The sequence below is a fragment of the Poecile atricapillus genome, chromosome 2 (assembly GCF_030490865.1).
Source record: "Poecile atricapillus isolate bPoeAtr1 chromosome 2, bPoeAtr1.hap1, whole genome shotgun sequence".
Taxonomy (NCBI): domain Eukaryota; kingdom Metazoa; phylum Chordata; class Aves; order Passeriformes; family Paridae; genus Poecile; species Poecile atricapillus.
Genome location: NC_081250.1, coordinates 63,782,096 through 63,806,956, shown reverse-complemented (window position 1 = coordinate 63,806,956; position 24,861 = coordinate 63,782,096). Strand labels below are relative to the sequence as shown.

General features: G+C 37.7%; 1 protein-coding gene across 4 annotated transcripts in view; it reads left to right on the top strand.

Annotated features, from left to right (window-relative positions):
- The window catches only part of NUP153 (nucleoporin 153), a 44,508-nt gene that overhangs the window by 14,969 nt on the left and 4,678 nt on the right, over window positions 1-24,861 (top strand). For 2 of the 4 annotated variants that reach the window (XM_058830884.1, XM_058830881.1), the window contains exons 2-19: window positions 1,884-2,100; window positions 4,324-4,572; window positions 5,877-6,016; window positions 6,104-6,232; window positions 8,003-8,119; window positions 8,247-8,291; window positions 8,389-8,442; window positions 11,144-11,290; window positions 12,016-12,068; window positions 14,889-15,027; window positions 16,654-16,791; window positions 17,178-17,270; window positions 17,479-17,569; window positions 17,873-17,992; window positions 19,610-20,224; window positions 22,100-22,294; window positions 22,827-23,669; window positions 24,241-24,600. In XM_058830884.1, coding sequence (XP_058686867.1) covers window positions 1,884-2,100; window positions 4,324-4,572; window positions 5,877-6,016; window positions 6,104-6,232; window positions 8,003-8,119; window positions 8,247-8,291; window positions 8,389-8,442; window positions 11,144-11,290; window positions 12,016-12,068; window positions 14,889-15,027; window positions 16,654-16,791; window positions 17,178-17,270; window positions 17,479-17,569; window positions 17,873-17,992; window positions 19,610-20,224; window positions 22,100-22,294; window positions 22,827-23,669; window positions 24,241-24,600 — 3,745 coding nt within the window. The remainder of the gene's footprint in view (window positions 1-1,883; window positions 2,101-4,323; window positions 4,573-5,876; window positions 6,017-6,103; window positions 6,233-8,002; window positions 8,120-8,246; window positions 8,292-8,388; window positions 8,443-11,143; window positions 11,291-12,015; window positions 12,069-14,888; window positions 15,028-16,653; window positions 16,792-17,177; window positions 17,271-17,478; window positions 17,570-17,872; window positions 17,993-19,609; window positions 20,225-22,099; window positions 22,295-22,826; window positions 23,670-24,240; window positions 24,601-24,861) is intronic. The other 2 variants (XM_058830883.1, XM_058830885.1) reach the window with 2 other exon arrangements.

Sequence of the window (24,861 nt, the reverse complement as noted above, 5' to 3'; positions counted from 1 at the left end):
TGTTTTTTTGGAAAGAGCATTGCCTTGGATGCAGTTTGTGTCCTGACCATTTGCTTATTTTGGCAAATTTTGTCTCATCTGAGTTCCTGATATGCTTTTATTCATCATAAGTAAAGGTGAAAATGAGGGGCTGGGAACAGAGCACAGACTGCCTCTTTGCTGGTTCCAGGCACTGAACTGCTTGTGAGCTCTGGACTCACAAGTTTTTGTTGTTGGGAAGCTGAGGCTTAGTATTTATGTAGAATAGCAGGAACACGCTGAGCATGGCACGTTAGTGTGCATGTTAGTGTGGTAATTGTGATAGATGTGTTCATTATGCTGTATTCTATCTGGTTTAAGCTGTCCCAGGCTAGTTATTCTGTCTTTGTGCAAGTAAAAGATTAAATTACAGATCATTATGAAAAACGCCAAATTGTAAATTAAGATGACTTTCTTTCTGTGAGAAGACTATTGTTTTCTACCTTCCCTTTTTCCTCTTTGCCAGCCTAACTCCAGATTCAGGGCTGTCCTATAAGTTGGTGTTTGTGTTACTGTGTATGAAAGATGTGAATGACATACGGATTTTTTCTAATGTGTGTGCTGATTTTTTAGAAAAAGTTGTGTGGATGCTAACTCTGAAACAGAGAGCATGTGCAACTGCAGGCCACATAGCTTTCTCAGGCAAGACTGAGAAAGCTATGTGGCCTGCAGTTTCACATGCTCTTTGTTTCAGAGTTAGCATCCACAAAGTTGAATACTTTTTTCAGATTTGTTTACTAGACTAGCTACTACACGTTCAAAGAATATTCTCAGTTTTGTACACATGAATAATAATTTTTAGGAAATTTTGTTGCCTAGACCCAGAAAAATAACAAAGTACCTTGATGCATGTGTTAGCAGCTGGCAATGAAGTTGAACAAAAATCTTTTTACACTCCTGTTACTTTTCAGTTTCCAAAGTGTTGAAATTGTGGCGGTAGCTTTGGTGCTTTGTTCCAGCTTGCAGAGGTTAGCAGCTGGTTCTGAGGCTGCAGTCAGTGTAAGAGGGGCAGCTCCATGTTGCAAGCGCCCTGCTGCACAGGGCTGAGATTTGACAAGAAGGCATGTTGAAATTTTGAGGACATGATGGGGAACAACAAATGACTGCTGAAAACAGAACATTAAATAAATTTTTCTTACTTGAATGTAAGCATTACAAATAATTGGTAAATGTCAAAATGGAAATGGCTTTTATGTATTCAGTAACTGCCAAATATTAAGGTTTGGAGATACAAAACTTTAACGTACCATGAAATGAAATTTGATCGAAGTGAATCTATTTAAAGTTCCATAATGAGGAGTCTGTTGTTCAATTGTAGATGTTTCTTCCAAGATCCTTTCAGGATACCCTCACTGTCCAGAGCATAATAGTGAAGTTTTTGATGCACATTGTTCCTGCAATTCAGCATTGGAAAAAGAAATATTTAAGTTCACTTATTTTAGTAGTTATTTCTGGTCATCACTCTTGCTGTAGATAATTGCTGAGCTTCTGGGTTTGACAGTTTTTCAAGTGAAGGTGTTAGAAGGAAAAGTCCTCCAAAAAAAGTGTGTACATCAGGAATTACTTAGAAATTAAATTTCTTGATGACCTTGTGAGTTGACAAGCCTTTGGTGAACTTGGGCTGTAGTTTCAGAATGTGGAACTTCTGCCAAGGTCACTGGGAAGTGCAGAAACTAATTGGTTGGTAGTAAATCAATGTTAGGTGCATTTCTATCAATGCATGTTCCAGAAGTATAGGAGTTCTTTGTCACCACCCTCTTATCTTACTCGTCTGAATATTGCTATCTAATGTCTGTCTTGGAGGTCTGTGCAAGGTTGCATCCCAGACTATGCTGCTGACTGTGTTCCTGTATTTTTCTTTCAAGCTGGGGCTCCTTAGCAGAGTGACTGAATCAGTGAAAAACATTGTACCAGGATGGTTGCAGAAGTATTTCAATAAAAGGGAAGATAAATGTGTAGATATGAATGAATCTGCAAGTGAGGAAGAGAATCCAGTAAACTATCACCATGATTATGCAAGTGAAGATGCCATGGTAATTGATGGGAGAGTCACGCCTGAATCAGCAAGAATTAATTTAGAAGGTATGTGAAATATCATTTAGTATTCTGACCATCTGTATTTATTCACAGATTTCTAGTTTTGAATCTACATTTCTAGGGGAGGCTGGAAGCAGCGTTTGGACAGAAAAAAGCAAACAACAAAAAACCCTGCAACACCCAAAGCAAAACGACCAACCAACCAAAAACCCCAACCCAAAATAACCCCACACATAGCAAAAACAAAGGAAGAAACCTCATCAAACTCAGTTTTTAGAATTGTTTTAGCTTCAAAGTTTAAACATACTGGAAGTTGAATTAGAGCCCTTGGAAGTCATGAGTTAGCTTCAGGTAGTCAACTAGCCAAGTGCAAATACTGCTAGCATTCATTTGCAAGTGTGTTGGGTTTCATTTTCTTTTTAAAGAATTTGGAATGAAAGTTTATCTAATTGCCTAAGGTAGTAGAAACATAAATTTGTTTTGTTGTCCTCAAAACAAAAGACCAGATGCTAGAATGCCAGAGGAAAATTCCTTCATGTGTCCTGATTTTTTTTTTCTTTTCCTTTGGGCTTCTCCAATCAATTTTTTAAATTTCCTTGTTAGTTTAGTGGAGATCTGGGGAACTTTGTTTATGACATTATTCTTTTTGAAATATTTTATAACATTAACATGTGGCATTGCTAACTTGAGGTCTTTGAAAACTATTTGGATCATTGGCAAAGAAATTTACAATCCTTTTATTATATTAAAATTATTCTGTGCTTTATATCTGTGCCTCTCACTGTTTCTGTAATACTCTGTGAATTTGCATATGCTCTCATTTGAGTTTCTCTTAAATTAGAAATTTTGGGAACTCAGTTTTTAATTAGGTGAGAAATTTTGTCTGACCACATGTACATAACCATCTGTGTGGACAGTCAGCTGCTTCTGTTGTTGGCAGAATGAAAAGTAATGAGGAAATACCTTTCTCACCAATGTTATCTTACTGTAAATAGGGAGCTTTACTGCTCTTTGTGTAGCTGTAGCTTGAGCATAAGTTTGTATAAAAGAATAGAGAAGGTTTTCATGAATGAGTAACATGTGTTGGCTTTCCTGATGAATTGTGTGAAAGGACCTTTCAGTAAGAACAGCTGCACAGCAAACTTTCTATCTCCAAGAAATCAGGAGCAGATGGGACCCCTGAGAACCATCAGTAGCTTGTGTTGCAGTTCGTGGACATTGGAGTTAATCTTCCTAGCTATAGTTAATATTTTTTTTTTATTTCATTGTTACTGGTATTTTTATTTTAGAAAGCCTGTTTCTTTGGCTCTGAGGTACCAATGTGCAAGAGCCCGTCTTCCTTTGCTTGGCCAGCCTTCAGTCTGATAACTCTTTCATCTCAAACAAGACAGTCCTAAAAATCTATCAGTGCTTTGGAGAATTAATTACTAGTAGTGTAGTGCTTATGAAGATTGAAGTAGCTAGTTTAAGCTTCAGTGCAAATGTCAGGTCGATAGTGTCTCAAAATTATATTCATACCCAGAAGTTGTGGGAGAGACTGTAGACATAGGGATATCAGGCAAGATGGCCGTTAATTGCTCTTCTGTTCATGTGGCAAGTTGGAGCTGTGAGACCACCTCTTGCACAGGACACTGGCAATGTTTACAGACCCTTTTTATGAGGAAAAAATGCTCTGAGGCCTTAGGCCACATTTCTTATTTGTCCTTTGTGACAAAAACCTCAAAAATTAATAGATAGGAGATAATTTGCCTGTAGCATGACCTGATATTGTAGAATTTGGAAGGGAGGATGATGACACCAGAACAAATAAACCCCCGAAAATCTTTGCAAACACATTTTGATCTTACATATTCAGACTAAAAATGCCTTTTTTGCAAGATGATAAAAATTGCAGAGTTGTTGGTAACTTGTCATGTAATCTCAAATTTTGGAAAGCTTACTTGCAAGCATTATCTGGAAGAGAAGGAATTTATAGATGTTTGATTTAGCGAAAGACAGTTTAAGCGCTGGAGTGCAGGGTCAGATTTTGATGAAATTCAGAAAAATCCCATCCTTAAGTACTTCCTAATGCGACATTAATGCTTAGTATTGCAAGCAGTGTTGTTGTAATCAGACAGATGAAACCCTATCTGGGTGAGGAAGTTAAATTCAGCTTCTCTATTTTTGTGCTTAGAACTTGGCAATAAGCATGGCTGTTGATAGAAAACAGGTTTTGGCTTCTGTGAGCTTGTCTGTAGGGAAGCTGATTGTCTCGCTGTTCTTGTTTAGAGCCATCCACGAGCAGGTCTGCGCTGAACTTCTCGGATGTGTTAACGAGGCCCTCCCTTCACCGGAGCCATTTGAACTGCACTGTGTTGGATTCCACAGTCCCACACTGTCAGCCCTCCACATCTTCCACACTTGGCATTGGCAGTCCTGGGCTGTCCCTCGTAAAGGAAATAAAAGATTCTACCTCTCAGCATGATGATGATAACATCTCAACAACCAGTGGCTTCTCCTCTAGAGCATCTGATAAAGGTACCTTTTATGTTCTCTATTTGATTTGTTTGATAACACGAAGTACTTTGTATTCTTAATATTCCACGCTGCCTTAGTAAGTAAAGTAGGAGAAGGTTAGCTCTAGATTTTAGAATTAAATTTAATTTTCAGTATTTAAGAAGTATATAATCCTGTCACCTTTTAAATAAATACAACCATGCTTGGAATACATTTATGAGTCCCTGATATTCTAAAGAGTCAGTGCTGATAAATACAATTTTAGCTCAATTATCTGTAAATCTTGAATTGGGATGATGGGAGATGAAGATGACTTGCTGTAGCTTGACAGCTAGGTTGATTGCCTAGAAGGAGGAGTGATTCAGAATATCTCACTCAGAGCCGGCTAAATATGAGTAAATACACTTGATAAATAAAACCACAAGATATTCTTGTATATTTTTTTTACCAGGAGTTGATAAAGCAACGATACTGACTGAACAAGTTCAGGCTGCTTTCTTTTTTGCTGTTCTTGGTAGACGGCATAATTTGTCAATACTCTGTTGTTTTTTGCCAAATTCAGTAAAGAATGTACACCATTTTAAAGTAAAAAATAACCCAAGGCCTTGTATTTATGTAGAATGTGACTTAGGTGTCTCACTGAGAAATGGCAAACAGCAAATCTTTCTAGTCCCCCATATAAATGGGGATGGAGGCATGCTCAGCCAGTTCTCTGGAGACCATAGTTTGACAATTTAGAGTATTAAATATACTCTATTAAAATTATTATTAAAATAAATATTAAATATAGCAATATAACCTGAGTTTGCTAGAACTTTTTGGTACATCTCCATAAAACATACAGAAAATAGGTGGTGAACTGTTAATTCAGTCTTTGGGTAATTTTTCAGATTTAAGATCTGGTCAGTTCTGTCCTGTACTAGTTTCCAACCCTCTACCAACATAGGAAAAACTTCGTCATTAGAGATGCACCATTGTTTATGCAGTTCCTTTATTTTATAATGAAAGACGAAAAAATAAAATTGTATTGTACTGGACATGTGCTATTAACTAGTGAATGCTTTTGAAAGATTACTGGAAGATCATGTATTTGCAGTTCTGTGAACAGATTTTAGGTTCAGAGTTGGTTCTTGCGTTTCATATCTTATGTGAAATTAATCTGTTTGAAGAGCTTTGAAGGTTAGAGTGCCAGGGAAGTGAGTATTAAGGGACCTTTTCATTTTGTAAGATGTTTTTGTAGAGAACTCTGGAGTTGGTGTGATGTTTAATACTAAATTTCTCTATGTACATAAGGCATTTACATACAGCATTTGTCATTTTGGCAGATATCACAGTTTCAAAAAATACTTCAGCACCACTGCTCTGGTCCCCAGAGGCTGAAAGATCTCATTCCCTCTCACAACATCCTGCATCTAGCTCTAAAAAACCTGCATTCAATTTATCTGCTTTTGGATCTCCCTCTCCTGTAAGTACTGCACATTTTACTGCTAATTTTAGTCAAGTTGAATGTGTAGCCATTTTACTAACCCCTTACCATAATACCTTTCTGTAGTCACTTGGAAACACTTCTGTCTTTAAGACAAGACAGCTTGGGGATTCTCCATTTTACCCTGGAAAGACCTCTTATGGTGGTGCAGCTGCAGCAGCAAGGCAGACAAAAGTACAGATTTCTGCTTACCAGGTATGAGAACAGTAGTGCAGTGTGGGGGAAAAACATAATTGAAATACAGAAGGGGGAGCTTGGCTAAAAGAGCTGTGAACCAGGAGCTTAACTTGAAAAATGTGGCAACAAACAGTTCCTATCTTACCCACTCAGCCCACAATTTTTGTTTAAATTCCTGTGTAACACTTTATATAGAAATGCTTATCGTAAAGCACAAGAATGACAGTACCATCTTAGCTGGTAACTGGGCAGAAGAAATTGGACAGTTTCTTGTGGCAGGGGTTTCCTCTGTTACGTCTTCCAAAAATTTTCATTTTCTGTTTCGGTCTGCCTCTGACTGTATTATGGTAAAATAACACGTAAATAATTACAATGATGGCATAACTTTGAAAACTTTGTTAATAGTAGCAAAAGTTACCTCCCTGATACTTGTCTGTAGATCTTAACACAAGCACTCAGACTATGAACATAGTGTGCATTTTTTAATATGGTAGTGTGCAAAAGGCAAATCTGCTTGTCCTTTGCACTTTTGTTATTGAGAGGGAGGCATGCAGTCCTACATTTTATATATATATGTATGTATGTATTAAGATAAACAATAAGGTGCTCTCTATTTTACTGTCATTCAGATGGCTCTTGAGAAGAGCTTGTCCTCAGGTGTTCTTTGTGGTCTAAAATGAACTAGCAAGTTTAAAGTCCTGACTGCTCTCAGTAGCTAGAGTTGAATCTAAAAGCAAGTCAGTAAAATCTGATTTGGTTCTAATTTGTTAAAATTAAAATGGCTGTTGTTACTAGAAAGTCAAAAGGAACTTTAAGGAACTGAGAATAAGTTTTCTGGACCTATTTTGGTAGTCTGTTTCTGCCATGGAACAAGGGGACCTACAATTTCCAGATTCAGGGAAATTTTGAACATTGTGGGTTTTCCTGACTTGGTGTTAGGTCAAACTTCAGAACATTTTAAATTTCTGTAAGGTAGAAGTCCTCTTTGGTCAGCTATATTTATTTTTTACAAAAATTGTGGATTATGTTGAAAAGAGGAAGCAAATACCAGGCTTTTAGAGGAGAGACAAGCTTGTTTGTTGCTGTGTGCAGCAAGTCTTACTTGCATATTCTATGTGTTGTGTGATCTGCTTCCTGTCTTCATGTAGTTGTGTGGGAAGCATGGTGTGGTTACATGAGAGGTATAACATGGTTTTAAAAAAATGGTCACACTGAAGTTTTTTTAAATTATGTTCAGTCATGTGTTACGACATACTTTTTCAGGGTATTATGTTTAGATCTGTTGCAGTTTAAATCAGATCTTTATCATTCTAAACAGAGTGAAAAGATCTGCAGTCAGCTGTTGTCTTGGGAGAAGGGAGGAAACAAGAGAAGTAGAAGTAGAAATTCGTGATGACTGTATGCTCTGTTTTAAGATGCCATGCTTATGCCATCATGAAACTCTGATAACTGTTTTGCTACTGAAAGTACTTTCTGCAGCACAAGCCTTTGCTTCAGTTCTGTTTTCCTAATCACTTCTTCAGAGACCCTACAATCCTAACATCTTCATTTAATGACCTTTTACATTTAAGGATTTCCTTTGTTGCTTTATCCCATGTGTTTGATATGCACTTAAACCTCTGTAAAGTCAGTATATTTTTCTTCTTCTTGTATTGAATGCTCAGTGAGTCCGTTTTTCTCTGTCATTATGAGAGCATTGGTTGTATCACCAGTGTAGCCCTAGGGCATAAAATACACGTGTGCAACTCAGAATCCAGCATAGTAACATGGGCAATGCTAAATTTTCAGCCACCGATAAAAAGACAAATGAAAGCTAAACAAGCAAATGTGCAATCCTATGGTGTGACAAGTTCCACTGCGCGGCGCATCTTGCAGACATTGGAGAAGATGTCAAGCCCTTTGGCAGTAAGTGGCACTCCTTTTAATGTTTTATTCCATGTGTTTGAAAAACATAGTAAATGTGCCAGTATAGGATGAAGATGTTACTTAATGTTGTGTCCACTTTAATTTATCGCACCTGTTTTTTCAACAGGATGCTAAAAGGATTCCATCTTCTGTTTCTAGTCCGCTGTCTTCTGTAAGTTTATCACAACCCCCTGTGTTTTTGTTAGATTGAACCCTCTCATAGGGAAAAAAACATCCTCTTAATATTTTGGCCCTTTTTTCCTTGCCAGCCTGTGGACAGGAGTGTGCTGAATGTGACTGGCTTCCAATCCAGACAAAACCAGGTAAGAACCAGTAATATGTTAAGCTGAGATAGGTAACTTTCTCTCCCTTACAGCTCTTAGGAGAAAAGTCACAAACCTCAATGACAGCACACACATGAATTCAAGTTAATATTAGCCTTTTGTGATTTATAGCTGCCTTGGCTGTGTGGAAATTGCTAAAAATGTCTTTTCTATCCACACTAGATGAAGGACTGTGGAGAGTACTCAGGTAGAGAATTATTATCTTTTCATGGTGGTGTGCTGATATGTCAAGAACAACTTCTCTAGAGCATACCAAGTGGTTTTATCTTGTCCTGCAACTTGGGGTTAAGTTGCATGATAACGTCTTTATTTCAGAAAGCTTTCTCTTGCAGAAATAACCAGAAATAGAAAAATAGTCATTAATTGTTCAAATTGTTCAGTCTTGTGCAGATTTCCATGCTTATTTTAAGCAAAAAAGAAATACTTACATTTTTTATTACTACTCAAGGCAAGGAGAAAATTGGGAAATTGTTAAATTTTGTTACTTCTGTAAATTTGTGCTCCTAAATTCCTATTTGGAAATAGCACTGAATTGTTGCTGTGGTAAATCAATATTTCCTTATTTTTGTTTCAAATATGTTGGATTATTACATTTATTAAATTGTGAAACCACAGAAGGTCACTTTTAGCTCAGGCAACCAAACGAACAAAAATGTTTTTTCTTCAATGTAAACTTATAATCTGCTGTTCTAATGAGGAAGTAGGCAGAATGCTTTAAAAAGTTTCTATGCTAATGGCTTAGTTAGGATTATAATTAATTCTGCAGTCACACAGGAGTTTAAAAACATCTCAGATTTCCTGTACTGTCTTTGGCCATATGATAAATTACAAGAATGTTGAAAAGCAGAGCATGTAAGTTTTTTTACCACCTCTTAAATATCCCAGTAATTGAAAAAGCTGATATGGATTCTGCATTAAAATGCAGAACCACACGTGTGATGAGGCATTTAAAAAGATCCACCAGATTTGCAGCATAGACCCTAACATTGGTCAGAAGGTGAATGTTGCACACAGCTGTCACTGGGTAAAAATAGAGAAATTCTCTACTCATAATGCTAGAATTCATAAAATTTGGCAGGGAGAAAGGGTAGCCTGTGATGAAAAGAGAGGACAGGATTGTATTTGCCCAGAAGAGAGTTGTGTGTTTTCCTGCTAAAGCGGACAAATGTGTGACAGGACATTTGAATACCCAGTCAAAAGTTCTACAGGTCTTTTTTTTGTGGTATTTTTCTTATTTTGAGGATCTACACCAGACAGAACAACTCCTAGTGTTCATGTGAACATGTAACTGGATTATTTTTTTCTCTTGTTGAACATACCTGTTTCACTGGTTTGATATCCTTTTACAATAATGTCGTCTGCCTGGTATGCGTAGATAAGGTGACAGATGTAGTTTGTGAGGCTTTTGATGCTGTCCCTCTTGCATCCTTCTGGGCAAGTGGTCCAGCTGTGGGATGAGCTGGTTGAGAAGCAGGATGCAAAAGTTTGCAGTGAATTTGGCTATATCTGGCTGGTGGCCGGTCACCAGTGGTGTTCCTTGGGATCAGTTCTAGGGCCAGTGCTGTTCAAAATACCTCTCAGTGACCTGGAGGCAGGAGCTGAATGCCCCATTAGCAGGTCTGCTGATGGTATGAAACAGGGAGGTGCTGCTGACTCTCTTGACAGACAAGAGTCCTTGCAGTGGGATCTAGATAGATTGAAGCATTGGGCAGTCATCAGTGGGATGAAATCTAACAAATCCGAATGCCAGGTCTTCATCACTGAGATTGTGGGACTGAGTGCACCCTCAGCAAATTTGCAGGTGACACCAAACTGAGCGATGCAGTTGACACATCTGAGGGATGCCATCCTGAAGGACCAGGACAAGCTCTAGAAGAAGTGGGCCCATGTGAAGGTCATGCAGTTCTGCACCTGGGTTGGGGCACTACCATTTGTTGATAATTATTTAAATAGTAGTTACATCTTAAGTTTCATTCTTCTTATCACCAAGGCTACAGATGATTTAATATGTCATGGGGCCTTTTGAAGTCTTCCTTCTTTCTCTATTCAGTTTAGCCTGTTTTGCAGAATGCACAGTGCTTTCTGTTTAATTATTAGCCCTTGTCTGTTAAAAAGCTTTGACAAGAAAAGTCAGACCAGTACTTTTAAGAGCATCAAATGCGAATCTAAAACATTGGAACATGCATTAATTAGACTTCTTCAAAAATATTTCACAATTTTTTTTAAAAGTGTAACTTGAAAGGAAGAAAATGTAGAAAAAAACAAGAATCCCAGAACCTGGTTTAACACTGCTTAACACTTTCAATATTAAATTAATGGATTAAGTCAGTAAAAAATAATAAATCACAATGAGGGCAGAGAGGAAAGGATGGGAGCATATTATTGTAACATGAGTTATTTTGCTTATAGGAATATAGCTTTTTTTGTCTGTGAAGTAACTACCAAATTTTGACACAGGATTCAATCAGACTGTGACTTTTCCTGTAGCTTTTTGGATTTTACAACCAGTTTTCTGGTGATTTCCTTCTGCAAGCTAAAATGTTTTCAGCACTTTCACATAGTTTTCACTGGGTGCTAAGAGTGGTGGGAGGTTTATAGTTCTGTAACTTTTATCATCAGTAAATGATGTGGTAAGTTGGGTGGGTGCAAGGATAAATTGATTGCTGCTTCCCTTTCAAAGATGGATTCGCAACATCCACCTGTGCAGAAACTTGTGACACCAAAGCCAATCTCCCTGACAGGGAGTCGGATTACGTATTTTAAACCATCTCTGAAATCAGCTACTAATTCCAGAAAAATTCACCAAAGGGTAGATACAGACCATCAAGTAAGTAAATTTTCATGTCCTAATTTGCCTGCTTTTTGCCAAATTGGAATGTGTCTAACCAGTCTAGTAAGCATCTTTCTTGCAAGAACACCAATAATGTACTTGAGGTAAGCATTAAGAAAAGACAGTGGGAACCATTGTGAAAGAGGTACTGAGAGGTTTTATGAATATAATTTTATCTTTGGTGCACTAAGTAGTTGGTGCTTAGTTTCAGAATGTGGTGGTATGCTGTTGGGGCAAAGTCTGTGCAGTGAAAGAGTATTAAAATACAGAAACATGAATTTCCTTTACATATGCTGCTGTTCAGAAAGCTGATGGAACATGCTGATGTTGTGTATAAAATATTTCAGGTGAACTGTGGGCTCCAAGTGAGATTTCTAGCAATTACCAATTCAGATCACTTTCTTAATTACCCATTCTGGTCACTTCGGTGTAGATGGAGTCCCTGATAAACTTAAAACAATACTGGTATCTCTTTAAAAAAAAAAACAACATCCATGGTTCCAATGTCATTCTGAATGGAAAAATGATCAAGCATTAAATATATGGGCTGAAGAAAAAGTGGATAATCAGTTAGAGAACAAGCCTAAGCAGATGAGATATATTTAATGGTGTAAATAAAAAAAAAACAGGGCAACACAGAATGTGTTTGGTTGTCTTCTCTTTGTGTTTTGTTTATCAATATGTTCAGATAAATCTTGAAATAAATAAAACTTATTTTTCAGGACACGATAGACGAGAGTTTTCCTGCAGAAAAGCCTGTAAAATCATCTGAAAGGTATGACAAATCTATTAATTTAAAACACTTGAAAGAAGAAAGCCCCCTCCTTTGTCACTACAGTCTGCACACTTGCTTCCTTTTGGAAGGGCAGGAAGAGTTCTCAGTAGAAGAGAATAGAGAAAGTGAAAAAAATGTATGACAGAGTTTAACTGTTTGTACATCTTGGTGTTCATTAGGGGAGCAGCTGCTAGTTTCAGGTAATTAAATAATTGCTTGGAGTTTGAAGGCTTTGTCACACAGGAGTTTCTTTCTGAAAAATTCTTTATAATGTGAAATGTCTTGGAGTTCAGGAGTAAATTTAATTTTTAGAGTATTGTTGTCGTTGGTATGTTTGTTTGTTCATTTATTTATTTATACAAAAAGCTAGAGGAAGATTGTTTACTAATGTTCCTTACATGACAAAGGCACTTGTCTGCTCTTATGAGTTTGCATGAAAAAAAGAAGCCCTTCAAAATCATCTGAAGACACATACCAGCTTGTCTCTGAAAAAAAGAAATTCCAGGAGAGTTAATAATTGTATTTCTTCTTGAGAAGATTGTCGTGCATTATGCTGCTTGCTCGGCATAGAATGACTTGAGATAATATTGATGGCTCTCCCTTCTGGGGAACTAATCTTTTGGGAAATGCTTGAATTAAGGCACTGTGTGCTCAGAAGATAGCCTTTTATTGAGGATTCAAACCTTTCAAAGAACAGTATTAGGGAATCTGCTAATGTGTTGGCTCTGTGTTCATCTTCCAAGCAATTCTTATGTTGCCTTGGGCATTCTTTGGCTTGCAAAAAAAGCCAAAACCAGCCCTTTGTTTTGCAGTCTAATAGTTCGACTTTACAGGAACCATCTTTGGTTTTGGCAGAGATGCAAACAGATGTTATGTTTTAATTGTGGGTTTTCAAACTGTTCTAAGTTTTCTTTGGTATAATTCCTTTCTCCTTGTAGAAGGGAGTTCCAGGAAACTGATACTGTTTTTCATTTGTTTCACAAGTTTTACTGCTGTGTTTCTACTTTTGACTTAAGACTAGATGGTCCTTTTATTTTAACTCTTTTATAAAGACAGTCTCTGTCAATTGTCATGTTATGGAGTAGGAATACAGAGCTAATATGGGCCAGAGTCTCTCCATGCAGCTAACCTTCAGTACTTTGGTACATCTCTGTTCAGTCTAACAAAGGCTGTTTAGTTTTTAAACCAGCATCAGAATTGTAGATTGGACTGACTTGCTTGAAGACAGAACTGTCGTTGCCCCTTAGAAACTGACAGGTGTTAACAGAAAATAGTAATATGGGCAATCATAGACATGCTATAATTGTCTGAATAAAGATTTATTTTGACATGAGATTTTATTTCATAATTCAAGTTGATTGTCACTTTGGATTAGGGAAGGGTTTGAGCATATGGCTTTAAGGATCTGGCTTCCTCTCAGTGGTTACAGTGCTTAGCAGATGTTTGCAACTATCTGAGAGGTTTAGAACAGTTCTTAGTCCTCTGGAAACTTGACCTGATATCTTCCAGTGTCATCCATGTAAGGGATGACTGACTGACTGGCAGTGGGATAAGCTTGTTGCTTTAATTTTTTTCAGGGATACTGCATTGTAATGCCATACTGCTTTTTGCTGTTATTCCTTAGTTCACTTTGGTTTTGGGATGTGGCATGGCTTTGATTTGGTTTGTTGTTGTTGGGGAGGGTTTTTCTATGTGTGTGAGGCAGGGGGGTGTTTGTTTGTTTTGAGGTTTTTCTTATATTTTTTTCTTTCCCCTTCTCATTTGGATTAGGGAGTATTTCTGGTTTGGATCTAGGCTTTTGTAATGAGCAGAGAAATGCCTTTGTATGCCTTACAAAAGGGATCTGTATTCATGTCTGAAAAATCTTCTGGAATGTTGGCACACCCCAACACCTCTGCTGCTTCTGCTGATGGCCTCAGGAGAGCCAGAGCTGCTTATGAAGCTTCTGTCATATTTTCTTGCCGCACAGGTTCAAGCCTCTCAATTCCATAAGAACTGTTGGCAGCATTTCCTGTGCACACATGCACACACACATGCCCGCCCCCTGCCCATATATTTTTAGTTATTCTTCTATATCCCTTCAGAGATACATACTCATCACAGAATCAGAGAACTGGCAGTCAAAATTTCCACTGTCTGGCCTATTAAAAGCAAGCATTAGAAAATAACAATTTAAATAATTTCTTCTATTCCAGGTCTTCTGGTTAGTCATCATTCCTTTATGGATGTTGTGACTGATGTTTTTTATGTATGTTATTCGCACTGTTGCTCTTATTCAGCTTTTGCTGCTTATAACACCAGCTATTTACCAGCATTCAGGAACTTGTGGGATGTTTTTTTCCTGATTCTAATTAGCAGGCACCAGTTCTAGGATTAATAGTGGCTATAATAGCTTGGAACAATTATTTGATAAATATCGCACTATATTAGGAACGGCGAAGAAGTACGGCATGATTCTCTTAGCTGCGTTATCCAAGAGAGCAAAGTTTATTTAATCTTCTTTTATACACATGTTCTAGAAGGTCCGAGAGGTAAAACTCTCATTGGTCATTAAAGCAACACATCACTATCATCGGTTAAGTGGAACACCACCCCTTGACTAAACACCTGCAGATTGTTGTCCTTTACCAAGAATTGTTTGGATTCTTTCTCATGCTTTGTTAGACCAGACTGAGAAGCGTGTGACTTAGTTTCACACAGGCTCAGTTCCCTCCTTAGTTTTTGCATTTAGCATCTACAGATAAATATGGAGGTTTTTCTCCTTCTTTTTGCTTTCTTTTTAATCCGCTTCCTCAACCTATGTATTTTATTCTGTGCCAGCAATTTGAGCTACCCCAAACTTGATAGTCCCGCATCCAACGGTCTGTCTTCAGGAGGAAGGATGGATAGTGCCTGTGGCAAGATGAGAAGGGAAAGGGAGCGATACTGTGCATCAAGACCTGGACAAAAACAACAACTGGTAAGGGTTTCTCAGGTTAATTGATAGCATTGTGATTAATGAAATAAGCAGCTTCATTGCCTCATAGTAATTTACAATAATGCCATTTCAGTTTTCTGGGTGTTCTGCTGTGGGTTTCAGAGCAGGCTCCAGTTTAGTTTTCTGTATAAGTGCCCTCAACTTTGGTTTTATATTTTTAAATTCTTCCATTGTATCATCTTGGATATTCTTCACACTATAAAGTTTCTTATTTGTTGTTGAATTAATAAATTTGGTAGAGGTTTGTAGAGTTTTTAGAAAGGAATGAAGAGCCAAGTATAAAAGAAAAAGTTTTTTTATTTTGTTATTTTATATGTAAGTCATTTAGAAAGGTATGGGCTAAAAGCCTGAAGCAGAAGACAGTGTTTTGCATGTTTGCTAATGATCATTCACAATTTTTGGCACTTACTCAAACTCACTGTGAAGGGTTTTTTTTCTTGTTTTAATGGGAAAACTCCCTTAATGCAATGATAGACATTACTATCCCAAGGATTATTTTCTCACCTGAGTGTTACATAAGCTGCCTAATACTGGATCTTAAATCTAAAGAGGTTAACTTGGTCTTCTTGCTGATGCAAAATAAAGAAGTAGTAAATACTGGAGAATATTTCTGTAACAGAAACTATTTCAATATCAAGGTGTGATAGACTCTTCAGATGAGATCTCTGAAATAAGTAATCTGTGGGGTACATTAAATGTCTGTAGTAGCAGTGTGCATCTCTGCTTAGTCACTTCTGAGTAGGCATTGGTACTACTGTCCAAAATGTGAAGAGATTGGCAATTCCCATTTTAACCCTAGCCAATCTAACCTTAATAATGAAAGGGTTTAAAAAACAAGGGTAAGAGCAGAAGTTTTTAAGATACACTGATTTCTGAATTTTTAATTTGCATCCTGATACATGATACTGACTGGATTTACCAGAATAGGATCCTCTGGTAAGCTTATCAGGATTTCATTTTTGACTTTCTGTGCTTTGGTTTGGTTTGGGAGTTTTGGTACTCAGTGGAACACACATCCTTCTTCAAATACTGTTTTTTTCCAAGTTCAAGTGACTTCAGAGACTTTGTCAGCTGTCCTGCCTAATTTTGCAAGAGGAATACTTTTATATTTGCCATGAGGTTGTCTCTTAATTAAAGAGATTAGGGAATCATAGAATCCTAGAATGGTTATGTCTTTCTAGATCTTTATTAAAAAAAGGACAAAACCAAAAATCTTTTATTTGTGCCCCTCTCTTCTGCTCAGGTAACGATTTTGAGCTTGCTTCCAGTATTCTTACTGGATAGGTAAAAATTTCCATGTAGTATTGCATGGAAACAGGCCTGCCATAAATAAAAATGATGTGGCAGACTAAATTGGGAGGTTAGGATTCCTTTTGAAAACCTGCTTTGTCTATAGATCTCTCTGTTACATTTAACTTTGTTAAGAAACTAAAGGGGGGACAGGGTAGAAAGGTAGTTGGTCTCGTTAAAAAGCAAAAATAAAATTTACAACTTTTAAAGAAAGAGAGAGACTAAAATTTAAAGCTTTTCTAAAGAAAGTGAAAAATTAGATTTTGCAGTTTCTTTAAAGAAAAAGTTAAACTAACAAAAATCAAAATTTGCACCTAGGAGATGGAGCAGGAAGAGCTACCTGAGGTACCCCTGCCCATCAGTACTGCATCGCTGCCGACGTTCAGCTTCAGTTTCCCCACCAGTAGTGCTGTGTCCTCATCACCCAGCATTGTTTCAAAAGCAGTGATGAACAAGGTAAATCTTTACTAGATTTATAGGTTAGTATATTGGCAATGCTTTTTTAGGGTAAGTATACATCCTCCTTGCTGAATGCTAGCTTTCTCTGTGGTGCCCATGAAACTAACTAACCTGAGTTTATAACCTGTTGTAAACCTGTAACAGGGTTGTATTCAGATTGGGGGGTGGGGAGGAAGACGTATTTTGATATGGCTTCTGTCCATCTTATACACTCACTGGCAAGCTTTTTCTTATAACTCTTAGCTGTGGATCAGAAATATCCCACATCAGATTTCCCAGCTTCACTGCAGAATGTCTGTTAGATACTGAATTCAGGTAGCTGCTGTTGTTTCACTTGGATGCTTTTATTTTAGATACAAACCTTATTTTTTTTGAAAATACAGGTACAACCAGCAAGCAATGTTGGCAGTCCTACATTTGTATTTTCATCTCCAATTGTGAAATCTACCGAGGTGGAAGTGCTACCTCCATTATCTGTAAGTAAAATAAATCCCAACATTTTCTCAAGGCTTTAGTAGAATATTGTAGAACAATAAAGCGAAATTTGCCCTGGAAAGGGGGAAAAAAATCTATAGATTTCTGACTTGTAATTTTTTACCCAGCAACAAATTTTCAGATTATTATTTGTGTGTGAAACTTGATTAAAATTTCTTAGTATCTAAGAAAACCTTCTCTTTTTCATAGCAGATTAAGTTTACATTTAGTGTTCCTGTCGTAAAGTCGTCAGAACTTTCTGGATCCACTGATACACCAGTGACATCCATCCTTAGTCCAGGTAACAAAAATATTAGCATTTCAAACATAGAGTGCTAGTTCTCTCTCTCTCACTCTCTCTCTTTTAGTATGTTAAATAGTTAATCTGTCATTTCTAAGCTTGTTACAAATTCCAGGCAAAGTGTGTTTTCAGTGACAGGTCTGCTTTTAATCAGATTGTAACTGTAATTTGTTGTAAATAAGGTCAAATTTTGAAGATTCTTATTTAGGAAGAATAAAACATGGAAATTCTTGTTTTTAGCAAATGTGAATATATTTTAAGTGGATTTCTTTGTAAAAGGTGGGTTTTGTTTTATTTTTAAAGGTAGTGCCACTGTAAACAGCACCAGCAATAAGAAGGAAGAGGAAGAAGAATATGATGGGTTCTGCAAACCTGCTAAATTCTTAAAGCAAGGAAGTGTGTTAGACATTCTAAAAAGCCCTGGTGAGATAATGAACTCCTTTAAAAATATTTTGTGGAGAATACACTTACATATAGCTGCATTGATTTTTAAAAAGCCCAGCACAGCAGAAAAAAAAAACAACCCAGACAATTTGTCACAGTTAAGTCAATGTCAGCAGTAAACACAGACTTAAATGCTACACCTGTTAGGCTTGATGCCTCCTTCTGTTAAAAGGGACTTTCATTGCTGAAGGGAGAACTGGGGCTTCAAACCAGATGCATTGCTTCTCCTTTACATGTTAGGTTGTAATTCAAGCAAGTATAAAAATAATTAGTCAAAGAATCAATTTCAATATTTGTTGAAATAAATAAAATATATGTCATTGGAAAGGAAATGTTTGTGAAATGCTTCACAAACATTCCTCTCCCACCTTCACCATCTCTAGAAATTAAGAATGGTAAAGATAACTTAATTCCTAAAGGTGTTTCAGAAGCTGCATATCTTTTGGCCTTAAATGTTGACAGTTCAGATGTAAATTTTAAGTAGCAGTGGGCTGTCTCACTTTAAAAAAAAAATAAAAAATTCACGTCATTGAGATTGTTTTCAGCTGTTGAGTAAAAAATGTGTGTGTAGATGATGTTTTTGTTTTAGGAAAAAGGACTTAATTGAACTTGATCTTTCCCATAAGCCTTGCAGTACAGCAGGACTTTTTATTACGAAATCTATGTACAACTTAAGAAGGCAGTGCATATTTATATTGCAAAGGGCTAAGTGACAGAAAATACATTGTGTGTTTTGTTTAAGGAAGACCTGTGGGTGAAGTGGCATTAGTTTTCTTTATCAGTTTTAACAGAGTTGGATTCTAAATCCACACTGTTGGAAGATTTCACTTCTAATATAAAAAAACAACCCCAAAGCAACAATAACATAACTGTAAAAAGAGAAACTTTATTTTAGCTTTACAGTTAAAATGTGCTGATATTTAAGATGTGTTGCTGTAGCATTTTTGTTTGTGTTTCCATATTGGTGGTTCTTGTCTTCTGAAAGGTTTGCATCTTTAAATAAAGAGTTGGCCTGTGCCCAGTGCATTTTGGACAAAGATTATATATATTTAAAAAAAAAGTGTGTTTGTCTTAATTTTCATTGCTTAATTATTACTCAGTATTTGTGGGGGAATATTGTGTGGATTGCGGCTCCAAGTACCAACTGCTGTACAGCTACTAAGTAAATGTGAGTCATCTACTATGGCAGAAATAGCTTTAGAAATTTGATTCGATTGGGCATGGTGTCTTAAAATGAAACTGGATTATTTCCAGTCTGTGACAGATCATCAGCTTTCAGTACTATTTGTTTATACTTGTATCTACCACTGTAGTGGCAGATACAAATGAGACCTGTATTTAAGACTTTCTTGGAAGTGAAGAGTTAAATCAAGCTTTAAATAAGTGTTCTGTTGTGTCCCAGCTCAGCATATGAAATTTCATCCCTTTAGATAAGATTTCCATGGACTTCCTCTTACACTTAGTTGTAATGTATAGTTGTAACCATTGACACTTGGTTTAAATTTGTAACGTCTGCTATTATAAGTAACTTCCATGCAGCCGGGGTACAGCTTACTTCATCAGTAAGACCTCTCCTTTTTTCTTTTTTTAAACTAGGCTTTATGTCTGGGAAATCACCCTCCTGTTCATCTGCACAGCCTGTTACGAGCACAGTGGTCTATACAAGGCCTGCAATAAGTAGTTTTTCTGCAGGAAAAGACACCTCTAAACAAGCATCCTCGTTCTGGCAGTCTGACACACATGACCCATGTCTGCAGAACAAAACCACAGATGGCAACTGTGTAACATGTGAAGCTGCTAAAGTGTCCACTGTTGAGAGTACGAAGCAGACGATCAGTGTGAGTCCATGTGTCTCCTCCAAGACAGCAGTCCCTACAGCAGGGACACTGGGCTTTGAAGACAAATTTAAACCGGCACCCAACACTTGGGATTGTGATACCTGTATGGTCCAGAACAAACCTGAAGCTACAAAATGTATAGCATGTGACACACCAAAGCCTGGAACAGGAGTGATGCCTGCTCTGACAATGCCAATGGTCACGGACAACTCAGTGACAGTGACATCCACCACCAGCAGCACGGGCACAACAGTCACTCTGGGGTTTGGAGACAAATTTAAACAGCCGAAAGGCTCTTGGAACTGTTCAGTGTGCCTTGTACAAAATAAGGCAGAAGACAGCAAATGTGTAGCTTGTCAGTCTGAGAAACCAGGTTTGTTCTTCTCGGTTGTTTCAATCTTAGTCTATGTGCATTATTTAGAGAATAAAATATGTTGCATATAAAAAATATTTTGAGCAGCATGGCTGTAGGCCAGACAGGATGGATTAGTGGCTCTCTGCAGGAATGGTTGTAGGCACTTTGGAGGTCTCAGCCCAGATTCCAGCCTGTCATATGAGTTGAACGGATTGTGAAATGTATTAGTGCAGAGCTGAACTGAAGCAAATAAACCGTGCTTTACCGCTAGTGAGGAAAGATGACTTGAATGGATGTCTTAATTAACATAAAACCAATTGGCTGATTTTTATTGGGGAAAAATGCAAACTCCTTGCAAGGAGCTAAAAACTACTGGATTTGTTGGGGTTTTGTTTTCCTCTTTCAAAACACAGGTAGAAGCAGTCTTTGCACAACATGGCTTAAAATGTCTCCAGTCAGCATTTATGTGGAATTGAGCAGAGGTATGAAGCCAGATTCCAAGTCAGTGTAGTCTTTGGCTAGTTGTCTTGTGCTGAAACATAACCATATGTTCAGCTATGCCTATGGTAGCTTTTCAGAATATGGATAACTTTGGGAAGGTCAGGGTTCTTACAGATCTTGGGGAGATGGGCGCCTTCTTCAGTTCATTTCTGGGTTGTTTTCCATTGTATGTCATTGGAACTGATTTTGAGACAATTAATTTTTCTAAGCACAAATTATTATTTTAGTGTTAACTTGTATTGGCTCTTAACATAATTTAATGTCAAAAACACATTTGCAAATGCATCCTGGAGGAAAAAAAATAGTTGTCAAATGGATTGCATTGTTATAATCACTAAGAGTGGAATTTCTTCAGATAAGATAATGTATTTTAGAGGAAGCTTATTCTCATGGACTTCCAGCTTCAGAGTGGTCAGCTAGCACTTTTGTCCAAGACTCTGGCCATTGCGAGGAAGAATTTTGGAAGTGAGGATTTTCCATGACCACCACTGTGCAGAGAATTGCAAAGTTACATTGTGTTTGTCAAGGAGATGAGTGAAGCAAACAAAATGGGAGGATGTAAATTTGCTGGATGTACTGTGGAAAAGAAGACCCATTCCTATCTAGGAAATGTTACTGCTTTGAATTTGAGAAATTATCTTGTGTCCTTCTCTTGAATGCCACCCTCATTGGTTCACTGTAGGTGAAGAGTGCAGTTGTGTGATGCTTTTGTGCCTTTGGGATGTCCGCTCCACTCCTGACACTTGTGGAGCTGAAGTTTGCTCTTGGGGTGCAGCATCAAGTGCCATATCTTCTTTTACAGAGGAGAAAAGTCAGAGAGCAAGTGTTGGATTTCACACCTCAGCAGCAGTAGGTTTCTGCTGCTGTTAAAGGCAGTGTAGTTTTTGTGATGAGCACAGAGTTGTGGGTTTGGACGCTTCCAGTTTCTTTTTTTTTTGTCACTATATAATTTTGGATGTGTCCTGTCCTTGTGACTTGGCTGATGAATCATCCTAGTAAATTCTCAGCCTTGCATCATTTCACAGTGATCATTAACTCGAGTGATGCTAACTTGGACTACCAGTAATTGGTGTCACCAGGAATTCTTTTAGTAGTTTTAATTCAATACAGTACCTGTAATTTACATCTGAGATTGGCTGTGTTGCTGTATTTTATGAACTGCAGTTGTTGTTTAAATGGCACTGGTTCAGTTTGTGCTTGAATTCATATATAGATTATAAAGAATCCAGGTGTTGCTATTGTTTACATTCTCAGATTGTATTTGACTCAAATCAACTTGTGGCTTGATGTTTTTTTACTGTTACACTTGTGTGCTTTGCAATTTGTGATCATTTCTTAAAAGCCTGGTGTATGATTTAAGCATGATGATTAACTGTCTTGTTTCTTTCTCAGGGAGTTCAGTGCCTGTGACCAGTAGCAGTGTTTCTGCATTTTCTGCTTCTTCTGGAGGTTTTCTGGATTTAGACAAATTCAAGAAGCCTGAAGGAAGTTGGGTGTGTGAGGTCTGCTTGGTCCAAAACAAAGCAGAAGCCACAAAATGCATAGCCTGTCAAAATGCGAAGCCAGGCACCAAAGCAGAGCTCAAAGGTAATACTTGCTGAGAACAAGGATGTGCATTCTTCAACTTTTTTATTTTTCTTTTTTTAAAGTGATTATTTTTTTTAAATAATTTGAGTATGGCAAAACTGTCCATTTGTTAGGAATTAGGAATATTCCATTCCATTCCATTAGGAATATTGCTTAAATAAGATTGTGTGCATATGTTTTCAAAACCATTCTCCGGAAAAGGATTGGGTTTTTTAGAGGAAAGCTTGTGTCAGTGACATAGTTATTTGTTTCAAGCCTTTATGTGTTTATTTGGAGCTTAGACTAAAACTGTGGTCTTTCAAAGAACTCAGCAGTGTACTTTTCCAAGCCAGGTGCTGCATAGAAGAGCACCATTGCAAAAAGATATGTGTATAGAGGAAGTGTGGAGTTTCCTTACTTGTCTGTTGGGAGTGTTTTGTTGAACAGTTTTGACTTTGGAAAAGCTCGAGACTTAGAATCCCAGCCATATAGCTAAAGCCTGCATGTGTTACATCATGTATTGCAAACTTGACATTGTTGCTTATTTTTGCAGGTTTTGGTACTGCTACTGTGTCTACAAATGCTGCAGCACCATCATTTACATTCGGTGTCCCGTCATCATCCTCTGAATCTTCTCAAACATTAGGTAGCACAGGAAATTTTAAATTTGGAGAACAAAGTAGCTTTAAGTTCGGCATTGCATCCGAATCTGCATCGTCCAGCACTGTGACTGGAGGATTTAAGTTTCCTACTGCTTCAGGGAACTTCAAATTTGGAGTTTCTTCCTCAGACTCTAAATCAGAAGACAGCAAAAAAGAAAGTAAAAGTAACAGTTTTACTTTTGGACTTCCATCTACAAGCAGTCAGGCTCCTTCAACATTTCAGTTTGGAACAACGAGTCTGGGACAGCAGGAAAAGAAAGAGGAACCAGTTTTGGGAGGTTTTGGTTTTGCTACAAGTTCTACTTCTTCCATAGCTACTAATGAGACTAAAACTGGAGTCGGTGGCTTCACTTTTGGAGCTATGGCAGAAAAGGAGGCAGCATCACCTGCTTTGCCATTTAAGAAGTCAGACGAGAAAAAGGATGAAACTGTTTCAACGAAGGGAGGCTTCTCTTTCAGCAGCGTGGAGTCTGCCCCTGCCTCACAGTTTGTTTTGGGAAGGACAGAAGAGAAGCAGGACTCTGTCACTTCTGCTGGTCCATTAGCATTTGGAAAGAAAGCTGACAATGAAGAGTTAAAGGCACAGCCTATCTTTTCATCTGGGACAGCTGATCATACCAAAGAGGAGAGCACAGCAAAACCTGTATTCAATTTTAGTTTCGGTAAACCATCGGAAAAAGAAAGTGAGCAGGCAAAGGCACCTTTTGCATTTGGGGCACCAACCAGTACTTGCGGTAAACAGAACATCTTTTGCTTTCACTTCTTGGTTCATGTCTATCAAGTAATACCTCTGAGGCCGTATTGGACAACATCTATGGGATTTCTATACTACCTGCAGCCTGTCTTTAGTTCTAGTTGTTGATGTGTAGACAATATGTGGCAATTTATTTGTAGATTTCAGTGAGTTTTAACATGTTTAGACAGAAGAAATTGCCACACCCTAAGGAACCTGTATCATTGCTTGTGTAAGCACAGAATTTGTACCATCTCAGTAGTAGCAGCTCAGCTGGTGATAAAAGCTGTAATATGGTGCAGAATAGAGGCCTCATGCTACTGTTATTTTTTGTGGTGAAAGGGAAAGAGAGAGGGAATATCTTATTTCCATCTACTTGCAGCTCAGCTGGTTTCTCTACTGCTGCAAAGATAGAAAAATCACTTCATTTTGTACAGTTTTGTATTCCTTTAATTTGTTGTTAGTCTGCATTGGAGGATTAAAGTTTTTCAGTGAGGGTTGCTGTGTGAAAAGTTCTCGGTGGTTCAACTCTGTTTGTGTGACTCAGTAGTAACTGTGTTTCTTCTTTTCAGATCAAGGAGCATCCTTCAGCTTCTTGAGCTCCAGTTCCTCCAGCACAGTGGTACCCACCACTTCAGCCAACAGCAGTGGTGTGTTTGGCAGCACCCTCTCTTCCTCAAACCCTCAGCCAGTTCCCACTCCCTTTGTATTTGGACAACCCAGCAACACTGTGACCAGCTCTGTTTTTGGCAATCCAGCAGAATCTGCAACATCTCAGTCATTCGGCTTCTCTCAAGAAAACAAACCAGCAACCACATCTTCCAGCGCTGGCTCAACTCTGACTCCATTTCTCTTTGCTTCAGGAGAGAGCAGTACCAATGCAGCAAATTCAGGATTTACTTTTGGAGCCACAACTACATCAGGTTCAACAGGTATGTTTTAAATAGCTGTTCTTCTCATTATCTCATTTTTACCATTATGTAGTGGACTAAGGAGGTTGTGTTTCATGAATATGTTACTTTGGAAAACATGCATGCTAAATGTATGGAAGTAGAGAAAAATACTGAGGATTTTGTATTCAGCAATGTTAATTTGGGCTCATTCTTCAGTGTGGTAAATACAGTTTAGGAATGAACTGGCACCAGAGCTGTTTTATGCAAAGGACAAACCTTTACTGGATTTCAATTTGTACA